At 44.8% G+C, this 18,435-nt stretch overlaps 1 protein-coding gene across 2 annotated transcripts; it reads right to left on the bottom strand.

Annotated features, from left to right (window-relative positions):
• Positions 1–4,837: 4,837 nt before the first annotated feature.
• Positions 4,838–18,392, bottom strand: arl8 (ADP-ribosylation factor-like 8). 2 transcript variants are annotated; one of them, XM_072710779.1, is made up of 6 exons: positions 17,855–18,392; positions 13,760–13,820; positions 9,204–9,351; positions 7,533–7,616; positions 7,092–7,243; positions 4,838–6,536 (listed from the first exon to the last, which is right to left on the bottom strand). In XM_072710779.1, the coding sequence occupies exons 1-6, from the start codon at positions 17,898–17,900 to the stop codon at positions 6,488–6,490; spliced, it is 540 nt and encodes a 179-aa protein (XP_072566880.1). In that variant the 5' UTR covers positions 17,901–18,392; the 3' UTR covers positions 4,838–6,487. The 2 variants fall into 2 exon arrangements, with proteins under 2 accessions (XP_072566880.1, XP_072566881.1); XM_072710780.1 differs by lacking the exon at positions 17,855–18,392 and adding an exon at positions 17,295–17,800.
• Positions 18,393–18,435: the final 43 nt, after the last annotated feature.

Below are 18,435 nucleotides of genomic sequence, written 5' to 3'. Positions count from 1 at the left end.
GATGCACTATTTGTATTTTTAAATTTATGTATTTTAGGACTAGAGAAGGCATGGTGGTGCAGTGGTAAGCACTGTTACCATACAACTCTGGAACCTGGGTTTGAGTCTCCACTAGGGTTCCATGTAGGTGAGGTCTGCAAGTTCTCCCCGTGTTGTCATTGGGTCTCCTCCAGGTACTTCAGTTTCCCGCCACATATCCAAAGACGTAACATAAAGCAGCCCAAGCTCAATGCGCATTCGAACTTCGACAGCTCTACATCGTTCGGAACAACAGCAAACATGGCAGGCAGTATGTGTAAGTATGCTGTTCGAGGCTGTGACAGGGATGTACTCTTCCCAAGGAACCCAACAATTAACAGACATGGTTGATGTTAATCTTTAGCAGGTTAATCAGGGGTACGTTTCCTAAAAGCTCCCGTTAGCAACTTACATAGTTGGAACCGCTCAGTTGCATTTTTTGTGTAAGTTGCATTTGGGAAAACGTATCCAAGTTTGGAGAGGAATGGCAAACAACATTACGAAGTCTGTACGCAGTGTTTTTAGTTCTGTACTGAACTTGCATGACAAAGCTATCATCGTTAAGTACTTCAGTTTCCCCCCACCATCCAAAAACATGCATTAGGTTAACTGAAGTTACCAAATTGGCCATAGGTGAGTGAATGCCAGGATGCACTGGGAACACGGCAGACGGAGTGGCTGTCCATCACAGAACACACACTTACACAAAGGGCAATTCTGAGACACAAATTCACCCATATGCATATTTTGGGGCTATGGCAGGAAACCGGAGTATATAGACAAAATCCCCACAAACATGGAAAAACATGCAAGCTCCATAAACGCAGAGATGGGTGTGGGAATCGAACCCAGAGCCCCGGAGGTGAGGCTACCGTGTTTTGGTTAATAAATGATAAATCATTTTACTTATTATTACAATAATTTGTTTGTTTTGTTTTTGCATGTTTTCCATGTCTCCGCATTTTGGACGTCTGTGGCCTGTACTACGAAGCGGGGTTACTGGCTTCTGGCTTGAGATGCTTCAGAAACTCACAGTAGTCCTTCATTTGTCCCTTCACTCTTCCATATTTTTCATATAGCTGCTTCTTTTCCTTTGTCTACAGTTTCCAACTTACTTTCGCCCTCTTCCTGTCATCTTTCCATTCTTTCTCCCCTCTACATCAATCTGCAAAGACAGAGGTTCTCAAATTGTGGTACGTTTACCACGAGCTCCCTCTAGTGGTAAGCGAGGTATCTCCTTTTATTATTGTGTTTTGAGGTATTTTGAGGTGATCCGCGGTGCAAGAAGAACTATTGTGCTGTGAGATGACTGCTTTTTCCGCCACATATAAAATGACTGTGTTTGTACTCATTAATGTTAAGTACTTAGATAAAACTTGCATTTACACCCCAATCACAACAATACCAGAAGTTCAGTTTACAATAGTTAGGATTATTATTACTGTTGATATCACTGCCATTGCTTTAGTTGTGCTTGGTTAATACAAAAAACAATTGTCTGCTGAATCACAGATAATATAGAGGTAACATGGGTCCAATACAAGATACTTCTAGTCATGTCTTTCATATCAGTAACACTTGTAGGGCACTGATCTCATCATGTATTGTGTTTGACTATTATGCCTATTTATGAGAACATAATAAACAATTCCAGCAACAATGATAATAACATTAATAATTATAATGGTGAAAACAATTTGAAATGTGAAAACAAAAGACCAACAACAATAATAAGTGCTTATTCACCCATCCATCCATCCGTCCATCTATCCATTATCTAACTGCTAATCAGGTCAAGGTCACTGGCTAAAAGGCTTTTAACTCATGGAAATCCTTTTGTCCCCATAGGGGACAAAGCCTGCCCCTTGGTGTCCATCACTTGCAGCATTTGCTTCATGACAAACAACTGACTCACAAAGGGCGACAAACTAAGGCCCCTGTCACATGTGTACCAATCCCTTGAGAGGAACCGATTCTGACACCATGTGAAGTAGGGGAACGAGGACAATTCAGGCTGCTGTCATGTAGGTGGCAACAGAAGCCTCTTCATCCACTGAGGACCAGCTCTAGCTGCCATTTGCACACAGCAACCGGCAGTGAGCTTTCACCCGGGGGTGCATTTCCCAAAAGCTCCCATTAGCAGCTTACATAGTTGGACCCATTCTGTTGCATGGTTCCAACTGTAAGTGGCTAGCGTAACTGGCAGCTATGCTTTTTAGAAATGCACCTGAGTGCCATTTACCATGACGCCACACCTGTAGAAACCCCCTTCCACACTGCTTCTCTCTGCCAGTTCTCATCATTGTCAGTCTCACATCACAGATGTTGATATTGTAACGTGACGGAGGTTAATTGTTCCTTATGGACAGTATTCTCAGTAGGTCTTAAGGGCCGACTTGCAAATGCATGGCCCTCCAGAAGGTGGCGCTGACAGACCGGTTTGTTACCCATTAAAAACACCTATGAAAGGAGGGGAAATCCCAGGGGAAAATCATCTGGGACCCTACAAAGCCCAGCTACAACCTGTTTATTCCTCTACCGTTCACCAGGCAGTACCGAAATACCAGATCTCAGACAGCGGGGTCAAAGACTAGTTTCATTAGGAATTCATTACCACTAGGTGGCGACAAACACTGCATATACCCAAAGCAATGTTTATGTACAATTTACATGTGAGTTTACATCCATCCATGAGCCACTCGTCACAATTTCAAGCCAATACATAGAGATATGGTTCTCTTTGACATTAACCATTCTATACTCAAATCCATATTCGTGCAAATGAACCCATTGCAGGTACTGGCATATTAATTTGTCCAACGACCACATCGTCGATATCAACATTCAAAGAATGTTTTACTGACACACGGTTAACTTGAATTCTTCAGTCAAGAAAATGGGAACTGACCATTCCCCAGTGTGATTTCCATTGAAATCACCACTGCTGCCCCACCTGGAGGGAGAGGAATAAAGTAGGGAATCACAAATAACTAGTCATGAATTAAAAACGAAACAGCTAGTGAGTAGAGTGAGAAGATCGTAGCTAGCTGGTCAACAGAACACATTACATCTGCAGCTAGGGTTGCCAACCATCCCGAATTGTCCGGGACATCCTGAAATATGGGTGATTTTGATTTGTCCCTTCAGGGGCAGTTCCGTATTCCAATCACAGCCTCGTCGGCCAATAATAGACCACTGTAAGCATGGGAAAACTCATGCAAACGTTGCTATGAGACACGGTTGTTGGCGTGCGTGTGTGCACTGGCCACTAGTGGTGAGCGGTGACAGTACAGTACAGTAGTGGCTTGTCCTTTTACACTGTGAAATGTGTAGATTTATAGTATGAAACCTTGTGATCTCCATTGCTGTTGGTCAGCTGCTCTGCGCGCACCTGCAAGAAAGTGTCCCTCATTTGCGGTTGAGAAAGTTGGCAACCCTATCAGCAGCCCCTAAACAAGCAACATGTTTATTGTAGTGACTCTTTGTGACCAACAGGGGACCCACTACACACAAATGCATAGTTTGAGGGAGCTACTACTGAGTGGCCCAATCCCATTATCCACACTCAGGGACCTTAAGAGGCCTCAGGGCAGGGTCTTCAAATCCAGGCCGTGTTTTCAGTTCTCCCAGGCAGTCGGTTTAATAATTGCTGATTTTGACTGGTCAGAGGCTTCACACTTGGCTCACAGGTAAAGGCTGGAAAATCAGCAGTGCTCTGACCTTGAGGATTGTGATTTGAATAGCCCTGGATTAGGGCTGTCCCACGGGCTAATTGTCAAGGCCATGAGGGCTCTCTCGCAGACACTTTGAGCCCTTTATGCACACATTCTGTCTCTTAGGGAATTACCCAGTTTTGTAACATGAAACACAAGGGTACCAGGGGAAGCCCAGAAGAGTAAACGGTAAACAAACAATTACTTTCTTTTAGTTTTTGCTTCGTGATGCAGTTTTGTGAGAAAGGAGTAAATCGATGTTTTGCCAATGTCAGTGTAATGTCACAAGGTGCTGTCCCATTCCTGTTCATACTACTTTGAGCCCTTGCAGCTTCTCGCACTCAGTAACTTACCAGCTGATGTCAGTTAAGTCTGTGAGGGTGTAGGGCTTAGGGGGCACATTGGGATTGGGGGTAAGGGAATTGTGCAGTTTCTGATCCACCGGCATGCCTGCCCGCCTCATGTGTCTCGAAGCAAACGCAGAATAGATACCTGGCTCTAGGGCCACCCCCTCCCTCTGTGCCGCCCAATGGTCGTCCCTGCAGAGCACCAGCATCCTCATCATGACCTTTAACCTTTCACACCTCCAAAACCTAATTCAGTGCCGAAGGACACCTTTAGAAAACGTCCAGCTTCAGCTCTCTGGCCAAAATAAGCATCTGCCAATATCTTCTCCCCAAAAAAAACAGTGCAAAGGCACCTTGGGGAGGTTATGTTCTGTTTGTCTGTCCCATTATTGTGACCAGCCATGATTACCACTTTTACCACTCCCATGGATTTGTGTGGGGACCCCCTGGTGGCGACACTCAGTCACTACACTAAATATTAAACAAACACGTTCCTTATGTAGGAGATGCTGAAGGGGCATGTTCTGCTATTTAGCTAGTTAGCTACGATGTATGGGGGGGGTTGAGTGGGGCCCCAGAAGCAACAAACCTATCCTTGCAACCATAGTCTCAGTTGTGATAAATTGTGGACATTTTCCCACCTCCAGAGAGCATTCCTGTCAGGTAACACAAGCACGCCAAGAAACTTTAGAAGGAAGTCGATTAAAAGCTTTCAGTTTGGGGGGAGGTTTATCGGTGGAAATAAAAGCCACACAGAAAGCTTGTTCATTCCATTTTTAATAAAAAAAACCAAGTTGCGAATCCTGTACATAATTATCTCCCCCCATTTTGAAACGTCTCAGAACGTTGCACTTGTTCATTCATCTGTAAACTATTTTTAAAAACCGAAATGAATGCGATTTAAGTGCCACATGCTTTGCCCCCGGTGGGACAAATGAGGTCCGTTTACCAAAAGCATAAATGGTCTATGGTACTGACCCCCCTACCCCCCAAAAGGCACCACCACATTTGGCAGGTTTCTGTCACCCCCCCAGGGACCACAGTGTTGATTTCCAGTGACATGGAAAGTTCCAGTGTGTTCCAAGATCAGGCGCACGGCAGCTTCCTGGTACAAAACCATAGCAGGTGAACAGACAAAAACAGTCAGGTAGGTCCAGGTGAGGGCAAACCTACAGGTTCTACATGCAATCCCAGAATGCCAGGGGGCACCGTGGGGAGTTTGGCACAGTTTTAAATCCGAGACCTCCAATCAACGAAATTTAAAAGACGTTAACACCTCCCCACCAATAGGAGGCACTCTTATAGAAGACTTGGGCAAATTCCACAGGTTGCTGGTATAAAATGAAAAACGAGAGATGAGAAGAGAGTCAACTTCCTCATTCTAGAATCCAGATTAAAGCTTACAGGAGTTAATTTTAAGGACTTTTGAGCACAGTATGAAGTGAATACTCTTCAGATGACTTCCTTATATGGTCACAGGCGTGTCATACTGCCAGTCAGAAGGACCCCCTGCTCTTGGCAACAAGTAGTGCTATTGGGGGAGGGGGGGAGGGAGTGAGAATAAGGCAGATGGGACCCACTCTGTGTCCTCACACACACTCACTCACTCTTCAGTCAACTGATAATTGAGTAAAACACATGAGGGGGAGGAGTCTGTCAGAAGGGGGTGGGGCTGTGACCCTAACCAATCCCTGACCTGGGGTTCCCCCATGTGACATAACTCTTCCTTGCAGTCAAGTGGAAAAACCCTACAGGAAGGCTTACCCAAACTCACCCCAAAAGAGCCCAGGACTGGCACTCATGGGGCCAACCATCAACCAACCGGAATCACTAACCATAGTTAGTGATTCCACTGTAACAGCAACATTAAATAGACGAAAATAAATTACAAAAACAGACCCCACAAACTGTGCTGAGATACATGCTCTGAGGCAACCTCTGTCCACTACTCCCTTATGCTATGCACACACATGTGCGGATACACACAGACAGATACACACTTACACACACTACCCCCCCCGAAGCAGCTGTTCAGGTCAGTTTCAGGTGTGTCATGTTAACAGTGATTTCAGGCCTCTAAGTCAATGGTATCTATAATGAGAACTGTCCATCCAAAAAACATCTCTCGCGCTCTCTCTCTCTCTCTCTCTCTCACACACACACACACACACACACACACACACACACACACACACACACACCTTTCTGGATTCCAGGCAATACATCATCGGCTAATCTGCAAACCAGTTCCTGTCCCTCTGGAAGTGCAGCAGGGAACTGTGGGAGGGATTCTACGGCCAGCACCAGGCTCGTCACAGCAGCCTGCAGCCTATCTTTATGCAGTATGTCTGGTGGGGTCAGGGAGTTGCCGGGGGGGGCGGGAGAGGGTGGGGAGGTCGAGGGTGCTGGTTATCTGAGTCCAACTCTGGAGGTCATCCACTCCAAACCCTGGCACAGCCTGGAGAGAGAAACCCCTGGGTTATGGAACAGCAGGATAAACACGGGGGGGGGGGGGGTGGCGGGGGGGGGCGATCAATTCATTGGGATTACTCATTCAACTGGAGCTCAGGGTGTAGCTCAGCATGATAGGGGTCTGTGCCTGCATCCAGAATGTTTTGCGTTTGAATCCCACTGCAAAGTTCTCTCATCACTGTTAGGCCCATGAGCCCCAGTTGCTTCAGAGGTGCAGAATGCTGACTGACCCTGAGCTCTGACCCCTAAACTTGGGGTATGTGAAAAATAAAGAATTCCTATGTATCTAGAAATGGAACATAGATCTTCTCTTAATTTTTATGCTTGATGAAAGTTGTATGAGAGCTGGGCAGGTCACAGGTCCCAGTATAAAATTGACCAGTATTCCTGTGTAAGGGCTTAACTTGACGAGTACGATTATAGATGCTGTTTACCTTTTTATCTGTAAGCAATTTTTATCTGTGTGCAACTTCTGGAGAAGCTTGGTGTAAAGCCCGCAGTAATGACGGTGGCCACCAGGGCGGCGCTCTGCGACACGTACCCCTCTCCCGTGAGCGCGCAGCAAGACTGGATGTGCCAGGGGTGGTCCTTGATGGAGCTGAGGGTGAGGGACCTGGAAATCTCAGCAGCGCTCATGCAGTCCTTCACGTCCTGCTTGTTGGCGAAGATCAGCACGGCGGCTTTGCGGAGGTCCTGTGTCACGCGTCATGGGAGCACAGGACTGTTAGAGGACAAATGCCCTGGGGCCTCAAGGTCACACCAGGCCCCTGGGGCTCGATAAGGCCATACCTGAAACCCTCGAACACATAGCAGACATTTATTTACTATAAATACAGTGGTTTGAGATACCATCTGTTATGCATCAGGCCATTGTTTAGGGCCTCTTCTTAACCCCCCTCTGTGAGAACTGCCATTCTCAGGGAAGAGGTGGAATTATGAAGGTGTCATGCAGTTATGAGATGGGCAGCCAGGGGGCGCTCACCTCATGGGCCAGCATCCTATGCAGCTCTTCCTTGGAGATGGCAAGGCGCTCCCTGTCGGTGCTGTCTACCACCAGGATGACGAACTGGGAAGGGGTGAGAAAGGCAGGAGACACCTCAGACTGGGGGGCAGCGGGGACCCCCCCCCCACCACCTCCCACAGGCTTCAAGACACTGCAAATCTTAAGTTAACAAGACACACAATCAATGGTGGAAAAATCAGAAAAGGTATTTCCAGGGAAATACGACCCCTGTGATTTCAACACCCACCTCATCAACCCCCACAAAGCAAAACAGGGCGACTGTACCCACACTCTTATTAAATTTTTTTTTTTAAAAAGCCTAAATCATCCTGATTATAGTTTCAGTGGAAACAGCCCAATTACATCATCCCCATGTAGTAAAGATCACTGAAACAGGTCATGTGTGAATGTAGTAAGTATATTTATATATAATTACAGAAATTCAAATTGCACAGGAATGATAAAAATTCACCCAAAAATAAGGTTTTTGGAGAAGACTGGGGGGGGTGGGGGTGTTTTCATGGACCACACTTCTTTGCAAGTGTAACTTATACTGTCCAAATAACTAAATTAAGACTTATAGTGCAAAACAAATCAAAAAAGTACTCAAATACCCTGAAGATATTAAGGAAATGAAAATAAATAAACACATTACCAGAAGGTATACCGGCAATCAGACCCTAACTGAAATATGACTGCGTGATGTAAAGAGATGGTCTTTGTGTGAAAGGGAGGGGAGACAGACCGGCATATTGGGGTGGGGGCATTGAGGGTGCAGCAGGAAGGCCCTCCCACCACACGCGTATCATTCACACCCCCCACCTTTAACCGCCCCCTGCATTCACTCCCCCTGAACAAACACACCAGCTGTTCCCCTTCGAGGCATGCTGCCACGCAGCCGAAACCCCCCCGGACCACATGCGTCACAGATCAAAACCCGACACCCTCATGCGGCCCCACACCTCCCACAAGGTGAAGCGACACGCGGCCAGACCGGGCTGGAAGCTCAGCAAACCCTCCTTCCAGCTTTCATTGTGACATAGGTCAGCACTGGAAGGCAGGGGCGAGGCCACAGGGGCACTGGCCCCAGATGGAAGTTGATTGGGCCCCAGAGTGCCACCCCCCCTGTCACTCACAAATTCAAACCATATTATTGGCTAAGAATAAGGTTGCCCCCTCTGTATGAATTATGGCCCCTCTTATGTTCCCCACCTTAAAAAAAAAATCCTAGAATTAATATTTCTCACCTTGGTCAACCTGTTAAAAGTCCACTTTAAAATTTGCATTTAGACAGACCAAGATTCATTCTGTTAAAACCACCAGTGAACTACATCAGCAACAGCATGTTATTTCAGTACTGTTCCAGATTCCAGGTGGTATATTATTGGCTGAGCTGCAAACCAAGGAATTATGGGGAAAATGTTCTCTCTCCCCTCCCCCACCCCATAGCCAAAACCAACTTAACTGCCTCAAATCAGAAGCAGCCACGTATCACTGGAAAGTTCTTTCAAACCTGGCATAGTTATATCTAAGATTTCGACCTGGCATCATACCGTTGGCCCTGGGGCTGTGAACCACACCCTACATGGCTGCCACAACCAGCACTGCAGGAAGACGGGCGTGCCCTGCATCCGCCTTCTGGGGCCGTACCTCAGTGTTGGAGTAGTACGTGTTCCAGGAAGACCTCAGAGACTCCTGGCCTCCGATGTCCCACATCAGGAAGTGGGTGTTCTTCACCACGATCTCCTCCACGTTGCTTCCTATCGTGGGCGACGTGTGAACAACCTCGTTCATCAAGCTAGCGGAGAACGACAGGAGAAGGAAAGTCTTTTACATGAATAAAAACCCTCCCAGATGGACAGTGACATGGGTTCAGGCCCCCAGGACACAGACACATTCTTAGAACATCTCAACACCTGACTAACCTCATCATCTCCCACTGACCCTTAACAACTCATCTTCTACTGTTGACTTGTCCATACTCAAGTGGTCTCTTTGGTATCCTAGATACCTTTCGCGTTTGCCTACGCTATTAAAAATCTTGGGTCAAAAACAACCCAGGGTTGGGGAAACATTGAACAGATAATTTAACAATGATGGTGTGTTATTGTTCACACAATGTTGGTGTAAATTTATCATGGGTTGCTTATGTATTTATGTCAATTATTATTACTTATTATCATTATTAGTTATTAATCATATTTTTATTAAATTTTGAGAACTTTTCACAATGAACTTCACTGAAAAAGTGCAAGGAGCTGCCCACAGAATTTTTTAAAATAGATAAACATGTAAACAAATGAATGCACGGTAAAATAAAATTACTTTGGGGTTTTGTGAGCTAAAAATTTGATTAAGACAAAACAAAACACTTTGACAATCTAACACAGCACATAATTAAAATGCCTTTAAACATTTTTAATTCTTCGAACTTTTCATAATGAACTTAACTGGGGAAAATGGAGAGCAGCATTTCTATAAATGAACATGTAAACGAATGAATGGAAAAGTAAATAAAATTACGTTTTAAGGATGAGTAAAACAGAAAATGACATTTTGGTTCAATGTCATCTAATGCACATCGAAGGATAAATCTATCAACTTGCAGAAGTGTAAATATTGTAGATCTTAATTCTAGAGCTGAATTATCTTCACAGTGAATTATTTTCATAAAACCAGCAGTATTTCTGAGGTAGATTATGTAGAGGTCATAACAGGGGTGTTAGTGGAGTATAACCTTGCTCTGTGTGTGTGTGCGTGTGCGTCCGTCCCGGGGGGGGGGGTTGGGGTGAGAAAGGCAGGAAATACCTCAGACTGGGGGACAGACTGCAAGATGGAAATTTGCTAGGTCAACACACAATCACCATAGCAGGCCACGACGTGGGACATTACCTGATTGGAGACCCAGCTTACCCGCTTCTAAAGGGGCTCCTTAAACCTTTTGCTCATACTGAACTGCTGGCACATCCGCATAAACGATTCAACAGTCACTTCGTACTTATTTTATGTGCATTTGCGCTGACATGAAAACAAAACATAATGCATTTTAATCTTTATATGGTAACTCTCCATTTGCGGTTTACAGGTTAAAATGAAAGGTATTTTCTTGTCATAGCAGCGCAAATGCACATAAAATAAGTACGCATTTGCGCTTTTACAAACAATCGATTGTCGGACGTATCGTTTTTAAAGGGGAATGCCTACTTGTGTACCAGTTATGTCCATCCCTGGGAATAACATTATTGTCTAAAGAAAGGAAGATATAATAAACCTAAACATTATTATAATTACTGTTTATATTACAATACTATTTTTTTTTTATTATAAGTACGATTAAAACCAATGAATTGATAGCAACCAGCTCATCTTTGTATCTGTGCCACATCAGCCGTTTGAAGGATGTTTGTGTGCTTGTCTTCCAACAGTTCAAACGAAGATGTTTTTGAATGAGACCAAGGCTTTCCCACAACAACGGGGGCACAGTTACCTAAGTTCTGGGTCAAAAATATAAGCAAAGTAATCCCTGCTGGGTCACGACTGGGTACTTAGACTGAAAATGACCCAGCAAAATTACCCAACGGGCTCAACCAAGCACTTGGGTTGAAAGAAAAAAAAGTGCATTGTACTTTTAAGATTCAGATTTAGTTTCTTACTACCATTTCCCTTGGGGGATATTTCTAAGCTGATTATATGTCTGCACACTTAATGACACGTTATCGCATTTCTGATTACAATTTTGTGGTTTTAAGCGAGCGCCTATAGCTGTTGTCCCCCACAACTACTGCAGTACTGGTTCCTCACTAGAAGCTCAGCAGAGCAGCACCTGCACTTAAACAGGCTCCCTGATGGCTGTAGGCCGGAGATCTATCATCTGTCTCCCTTGTACGTCTGCCACATGAATATATGTAATATAAACGTAATGGATTCAGGATTGGTTGCCTTCAGACACTATGATAAAAGTGGACGGGGGTATTTAATTTGTATTACAGCAGCTGATATAAAGATTATCCCTTACAAAGGACAGGGCCAAGTGGTTGCTCAGCATGGTTTTTTCATGATGGGGAATTCATTCTTGGGAATGCCAGAGGGATCTGGGGGCCTCCCTGACAGGGAACTCTGTCCCAGCCTCAAAGACACCACCTCTCTCAGTCTGCTGTGAGCAGATCCAGAACTCGCCATTTCAATCACTTTCCCCCCCAGAAGAAAACCCCTAAGATGCCAACAAACAAACAGTGTTTGGGGAAAGTACTTTGAAACGGTACCTTTTCAAGCTACAAGCTACTTATGATTAAAAGTAGCTAAGTTACAGCAAAGCTACTGTTTTAATATAGTAGTTAGCTATGCTACAAGCTACAGAGAAGTAGCTAAGTACATTGAAGCTATTTCCTCTGCTAATACTTAATATTTGTGCTGTAGGATACTCTTAAAAATTTTGAAACATGATGTTAAAAGTAATATGAAAGTATTTTTTTAACAATGTCAAGTCACAAAACATTAAGAAATTTTCTTTGGTGTAAACCAAGATAATTCACAATTGCTGAGTGAAAATTAGAAGGGTTATAACAAAAAAAAATATATAAAAAAAGATTTTGATCATCTCTCCAACAACCAAAGTGCTCCTATGCATTTTAAAGAAAGTGTCTGAAATATTGTTTGCCTTGAAGTATTTTTCAGCCGTTTAACATCTGTCCCCAGAGTATTTAAGCAAAAAAACACCAACCAGAAACACCTGGTAGCTGAAAATACCCCTCTTTGTAAAGAGAGAAAAATAATGCAAGTCGTTATTGATTAATCAGGACATTATACTAACAAATATCGACTTACAACTGTGATTTGTTCCAATTGACTCGCTGCTAGCAGTTGGTGTGGAAACTGTCATACACTCACGTCGCCACATATCTGCGGTCTCGGAACGGTCGTAAAGTCGATCAGTCGTAAGTCACATGGTCATAAGTTGACCACAAACTGTAGTGTTTTTTTTTCTTTTTTAACAATGTATCGTCTTGCCAACACTACATCGCTATTTGAATATAAAAAAAAGTTACTGGAAAAGCTACAGCGTTTTAAAAGTAGCTGCGCTACTAATAAGGAACTGAAAATTAGGCAAGTTAGTATCATCGCCAATTGTAGTTAGTTACTCCCCAACACTGCAAACATAGGACATAATGCCCCAGGTATATTTAAAGAAAATTCTCTTATTCAGGAAAAATATGCGAGTGTTCTCTCCAGGCTGTCCCGTGCCTTGTGCCCAGTGCATTCTGGGATATGCTCCAGACCCACTGCGATCTTAAACTAGATAATTGGTTAAAAGTGGCCAGGTACCTCAAACTATGTCCGTACAAAATGAAAATCGAACACATTGACGAAAACAAAATGATGCTGCCATCTTGTTCGTTAGATGTCCCTAGAGGGCGAAGAATGTTTTCCATGCAGCACACCCACATACAGAGCGCAAATTACCGTAGGGTGGCGGGAGCCTGAGGAGATGACAGCTCTTTTGAAATTAAAGTTACTCTCTTTATTAACAGCCATTCCTGGTTTAATATGAGCAGTGGCAGACAGGGAAGCCAACAATGTACAGTTATAGTTACACAATAACGAAACACGTATTCCACAGTAAGAACAACAAGGTCACGACAATATTAACAGAAATGCACAAATACACATATTGATTTACAGTATGTAAAGTGCAGTGCAGTGCAAATCATGTTGGTACAGTACCTGCCTAATTAGTCCAGCTGACCAACCCTGTGGTGTCACCTTTGTGTCGGCCGTTCATGGACGGTGGGTGGGATCAGAGTAAATGAAATGGTGAGCCTCAGAGACCCTACACAGGTTCTGCACCAGAACAGTGATCACCACAACTCCTACGGCACTGTATTGCTACCTTAAGTGTGATCGATGGAGGTAGGTGTGGTCAGGGTGCGAAGACCACGACACAAGAGAGCTGGCGGATGAAAGAGGACATGATCTGCCCTGTCCCACTCGGACATAGGCGGTGGTGTTACCATGACGTCACGCAAAGACCACTGCGGCTCTCTGTGCCATCAAGACCCCATAAGGGCTCAATCGTGTTTACTGCAGTGGATCTATGTCCATGAGGTCTAAGAGACCCCATGACATAAACACCATAAAGATATTAAATCGTTAACAGAGATTCCCGCAAATGAGGCGGCAAGGGTTCCACCTCATGTGTGGCTACTCACAACTGGTACAGTATGGTGGTCTTCCCAGCATTGTCCAGGCCCACGATGATCACCTTGTGTTCTGCAGGATGAGAACATTGAGGTTAGAACTTTCTAGAACACTTAAGGACCTGGCTCCAACCCCCACCCCCACTATTTCAACGCATGTGACTTCCTGTGGCTGACCTCATTCCTTTTCATTCATGACCCACTAGCTTCCTTCCTTGCCCAGAAGGACCCCAACCCCCCCAACCAGACCCCCCCTCGATAGCGTGAGAGTCTCCGCAAGAGTGTGACACAGTCGGCGATGCAGAACACAGAACACAGCGCACAGCGAGACCCACTTAATAGTCATGGCACAGCGATGCAACTGAATGGTTCACTAGGGAAGGCCATAACTGGGAAATATTCCCCACCGCTTAGCCACCCATATTAATGACATTAGGCCATTCGTATACATTTCCTTTGATTAATATACTGCCACAAAAGATGACATTTCACCCCATAAGTGTAACCTAAAACAGCTCGAAGGCACCAATAACTTCACAGGGGATAACATATGTCTTTGGAAGCTCTCATCCTCAGGTGAACGTTTAGTTCTGGAAGAGTCCAAGTTTAGCTTACAACATTAGGAGAGTTCTCCTATAACATATTTGGGATGTTTTTGTTCCAGTTGGACAGCAAAGACCTGGGTACAGAATAGATCTGACCCAGGTTATGTGACATACTTTTTTGAGAAAGTAGGGTCAGATAGTCCCTGGAGTCCCTGGTACAACTGAGGGGTTAGGGCATGGCTCAAGAGTCCAAAGGTGACACTCTGCCAACCATGGGATTTGAACTGGCAACCTTCTGATCATAGGCAGGGAGTCTTAACCCAATGAGTTACACGCAACCGCCAACACCATAACATATTCAGGATACTCCTGTTCTATCGGACAGTAAAGACGGGGGCACAGAGTAGCTCTGACCCAGGATATCAGCTGAACTACCTCTGAAAGATGGCTGACCTGCAAACACAGTCCAGGAGGCAACCATCATGGATAACCAATCTGGGTGGGATAGCAGATCAGCAGTCAACCAGCCCCTCATCACTCACGGCAAGATTAAACTGGTTCTCTGACACTGGCAGGCCTTTGCTGCTGATGTTAGGGCACACAGGCTATTTTTCCGGAATGATCTGCCCCTTGGGTCAAAAGCATTAGCTGTATGATAGATAAGGAGGAAGGAAGTGGGGGTGGGAATGTCATCCATGACGACTGTGTTGGCCAGAAACAGCAGATACGGCACTGGGATTACTTCCTGAGGACAGTGGTCAGGCTGTGAGCCACCAGTCATGGAAGCTGGAGAATTTAAATCAGAAAGTGGGGTGGCATCCATATAAAAATGCCCTTAATAAGCTCATTTTCTGTTATGGCTTAATGGGGTCAACCACATAGAACATTCAGCAGACATGCCCCAGTGTGGAGAGCCTCAGGACACCTTCATGTCTATGGGACGCAGGACCAACCACCCGTTAGGAATCCGTTAACTGACAGCTGCATTTCCTGCAGTGAAATGAGAGGACTGACCACAAAAATGCAAGTCTGCATTAACCGCAGTACAGAATGCGGTACACATACATCAATAAATGGGATCCTGGAATTCTGATGCAAGCTGCAAAGGACAAAAAAATAATATGACCACAATGAGAATTTGGACTCGTAAAAGTGTCCAATACAGAGAAACAACATCAATAGCTGAGACTAATTGCTTGGGAATATAAAAGATCTAGGACCCAAATCCCAGAAGACAATGCCCTGTATTTAATTAGGAGCAAGTCATTAAATACTAACCGAATACCAACTACTTAGATAAATTTAAGAAGCAAGACCATTTACATTTGTTTAGCAAATGCTTTTATCTAAAGCAACATACATTTTTGAGATAGCAAGGTCAGCCAATGCTTGGAGCAATTATGAGTTTAGGGCCTTGCTTAAAAGCCCAACGCTAAAACCACTCTGCCAAACATGGGATTTGAACTTGCAACCAACCGATCACATGCCTGGCATCCTAACCTGCTGGGTCACACACTGCCCCACAAGATATGAAAGCTGTTTGGAGCGAATGAGCCCACAAAGGAACCAAACTGTACTGTAGATTCCTAGAGATTAGAAAGTTTTGAAACCTGGGAAGCAACAAGTGTACCTACGTGGGAGTAGATTCAGCAGGTTTACCAGGATCCAAACAAGCCACAGATCAACCAACCCAAAGGCCAGGATAGCTTCCTGGAGAAGGTTTACATGTCACTACAAGTCAGATCATGTCTCCATTTAAGTACCTGCATGGAAACTTTTGCCAAAGGACAGGGAGATTCTTTCAAGAAGTTTTCCAGAGAGTAACATTTGATCTGACTCACTGCACACAGTATATTATGTCGGTTTATGCTGGGAAAGAATCAGACGTTTGTCTGGTGTGAACCTGCAAGAACTTCAGCACCCTCTTTAACAGTGGAGCTCGAAGTTTCAGAAGAAATTATTACTTTCTGTGAAGTCTTTTGTCAGACTGCTAACACATACAGGGCAGGACGGAAGATTCCACGTTAAATGTATAGAACCGAACCGTTTTTAACCAAAACCAGTCCGGACATTGCAGAAATGCACATTTTTAAATCATTGGGAATCAAAGAAAAGTCAATAAAACTGGTGAATTTAGTTTCTTCGCAAAATAATTAGGATGTATTTAACTATAGCCTATATAGAGCATTTTGTCAAGACGGCGGCTGTTAACAGTGAGCTACATCAGCTAGCACTGACCGCTAATGAAATGCGGATTGGAGGCAGATTAAGTGCTTAAAATTAGGCGGACACTTAAGACGTATTTACGCTGGAGGACTTGACAATACTTTTCTTCTATGAAATAAGGAAATAAAAATCTCAGTGTAGACCCCCGAGAATCTGTCCAAGACTGGCGAATGAAAAATTGAGATATGTAGTGTAAATCGGATTTCAAAAAGCTAAACACAGTGGTTTCCAGTGCTACAGCAGCATGCACACCACTCGTTGGGGGGGGGGGGGGGGGTCTTCCAATTCAACTGCATATTGGTCTGTAATGGAAAAAAAGGGGGGGGGGTTCTCGTGCCACCAATTAGACCAAAGCTTCATGCTTTCTGCCATGTCCCTTTATTCTGAAGACCCACAGCCCCCCGGTCAACCACAAACTTAACAAAGGGGGAATTCCCAGCCCCCCAGAATGAAGGAGGACCACCAGCTGGTGAAGGGGGGATGAATCATGTGTTAGACCCCTGCATCTATTGTACCACCAACATCTGTCGCCTTGAGATCTGTGGCCGGACGCACAAGAAGCCGCGGGACGTTTTATTGTACAGAAACCGGGAAATCGCGCATTTAAAGGCGACAGATAAGCCTTCAATGAACGGTTATTCACCACCACAAGGGCGCCACATAGGCCAGCTGGACCCATTCTGGTGTGTCTGCTTCACCATAGCCCTTTCGGCTACATGTTGTACACAGCATGTGCTAGATAAATATTAACTCACCAAACAGCCGCCGGGACTTACCTACACTTGTTAGCAACATGATTTAGTCCACAAATAACATACTCTATTCCAGGGTTACCAACTGTGGTCAACGGGCTGGGGTTAAATTTTCAATTCGAAAGAAGTCAGCATACACATTTACATGTAACAGTTGAATTACTTTGTAAATAGTCTGTAGGGTTTGCAAACTACCGCAACGTTTCAAACGTATCTAATTTTAGGTTTACAGTGGAACAATATGGGTTTGCCGTAAGACTTCTTGTGTGAGCGTGAGAGCCCGATGCGTGAGTGTCACGCCAGATGCGTGAGATTTGGGAACCCTGCCATTCCTTTCAAATATTACTACTGGCCACCTCACACGCATCTGAAGTTAATTAATAGATTATTTAACTTTTCGCATCCTTGAAAAACAAATCGCATACATAGTAACAGAAAGATTGTCTTAAATACACTGCATTATATCAATTGTTTAGCTGTTTAATTGTTATATAGTGCCATGGCCGTACCCCGATGGTCCTATGTAATCCACTAGCCGGTGTAGGACACACGCACCCGACTGGGGGGGGGATTATTTAACTCACCTTGATTGCAGAAAAAACTCCAGAGTTTGGCAAATATAACACCCATTATTGAATATTATTAATGCTGGTTTGGATGTTTTGCTGAGATCAGTTTCTTGGCTGGTAAACTACCCGCTGCCGGCGGCATCAATCGGCGGCCGTCCGCTCTCTCTCGGCCCCACGGCTGCACGCTGGACTGTCTCCGCTCCCCGATCCCCTTGTCCGGTGCTCCCAGTTCGCCTGCTAGCCGCGAGGCTAACGATGACCATTCCCCAGCACCAGGATGTCAGTCCTTTGTCCCAAGGAGCCGTATTTACACGCCGGAGCGCTTCCGATCGTCAGCCCGACAATCCTGACATTACAGCCACAGTCATATATATTTATGTTTTTGCGTTAACCTACGTTTTTTAAAAACAACCCGTCCGTATTCGCAAAGCCGGTAAGAGGAAAGTCACACAGTGCCTGGGAAAAGACGGAGAGGCGCCGGGTAACTGCGGCTCCAGCGCCCAGCAGCGCCGTACGTGGTTTAGGGATCCTCTGATCTGCAGCACCCGCCCCGGCTTAGGGTTACACCCCCGTGACGTGCACGGTCCCCAAACTGC

This window comes from Paramormyrops kingsleyae, chromosome 4, assembly GCF_048594095.1.
Source record: "Paramormyrops kingsleyae isolate MSU_618 chromosome 4, PKINGS_0.4, whole genome shotgun sequence".
Lineage (NCBI taxonomy): Eukaryota > Metazoa > Chordata > Actinopteri > Osteoglossiformes > Mormyridae > Paramormyrops > Paramormyrops kingsleyae.
Note: the sequence above shows the minus strand (reverse complement) of the source record. Positions and strands in the feature narration are given on the sequence as shown.

Excerpts from the sequence above, each read along its gene's own strand:
- arl8 (XM_072710779.1), bottom strand. The coding sequence starts at position 17,900 with ATGGGTGTTATATTTGCCAAACTCTGGAGTTTTTTCTGCAATCAAG. Across the intron at positions 13,821-17,854 it reads GAGTTTTTTCTGCAATCAAG|AACACAAGGTGATCATCGTG; the intron begins GTGAGTTAAATA and ends CTCATCCTGCAG. Across the intron at positions 6,537-7,091 it reads TGCGCGCTCACGGGAGAGGG|GCTGTGCCAGGGTTTGGAGT; the intron begins GTACGTGTCGCA and ends TTCTCTCTCCAG.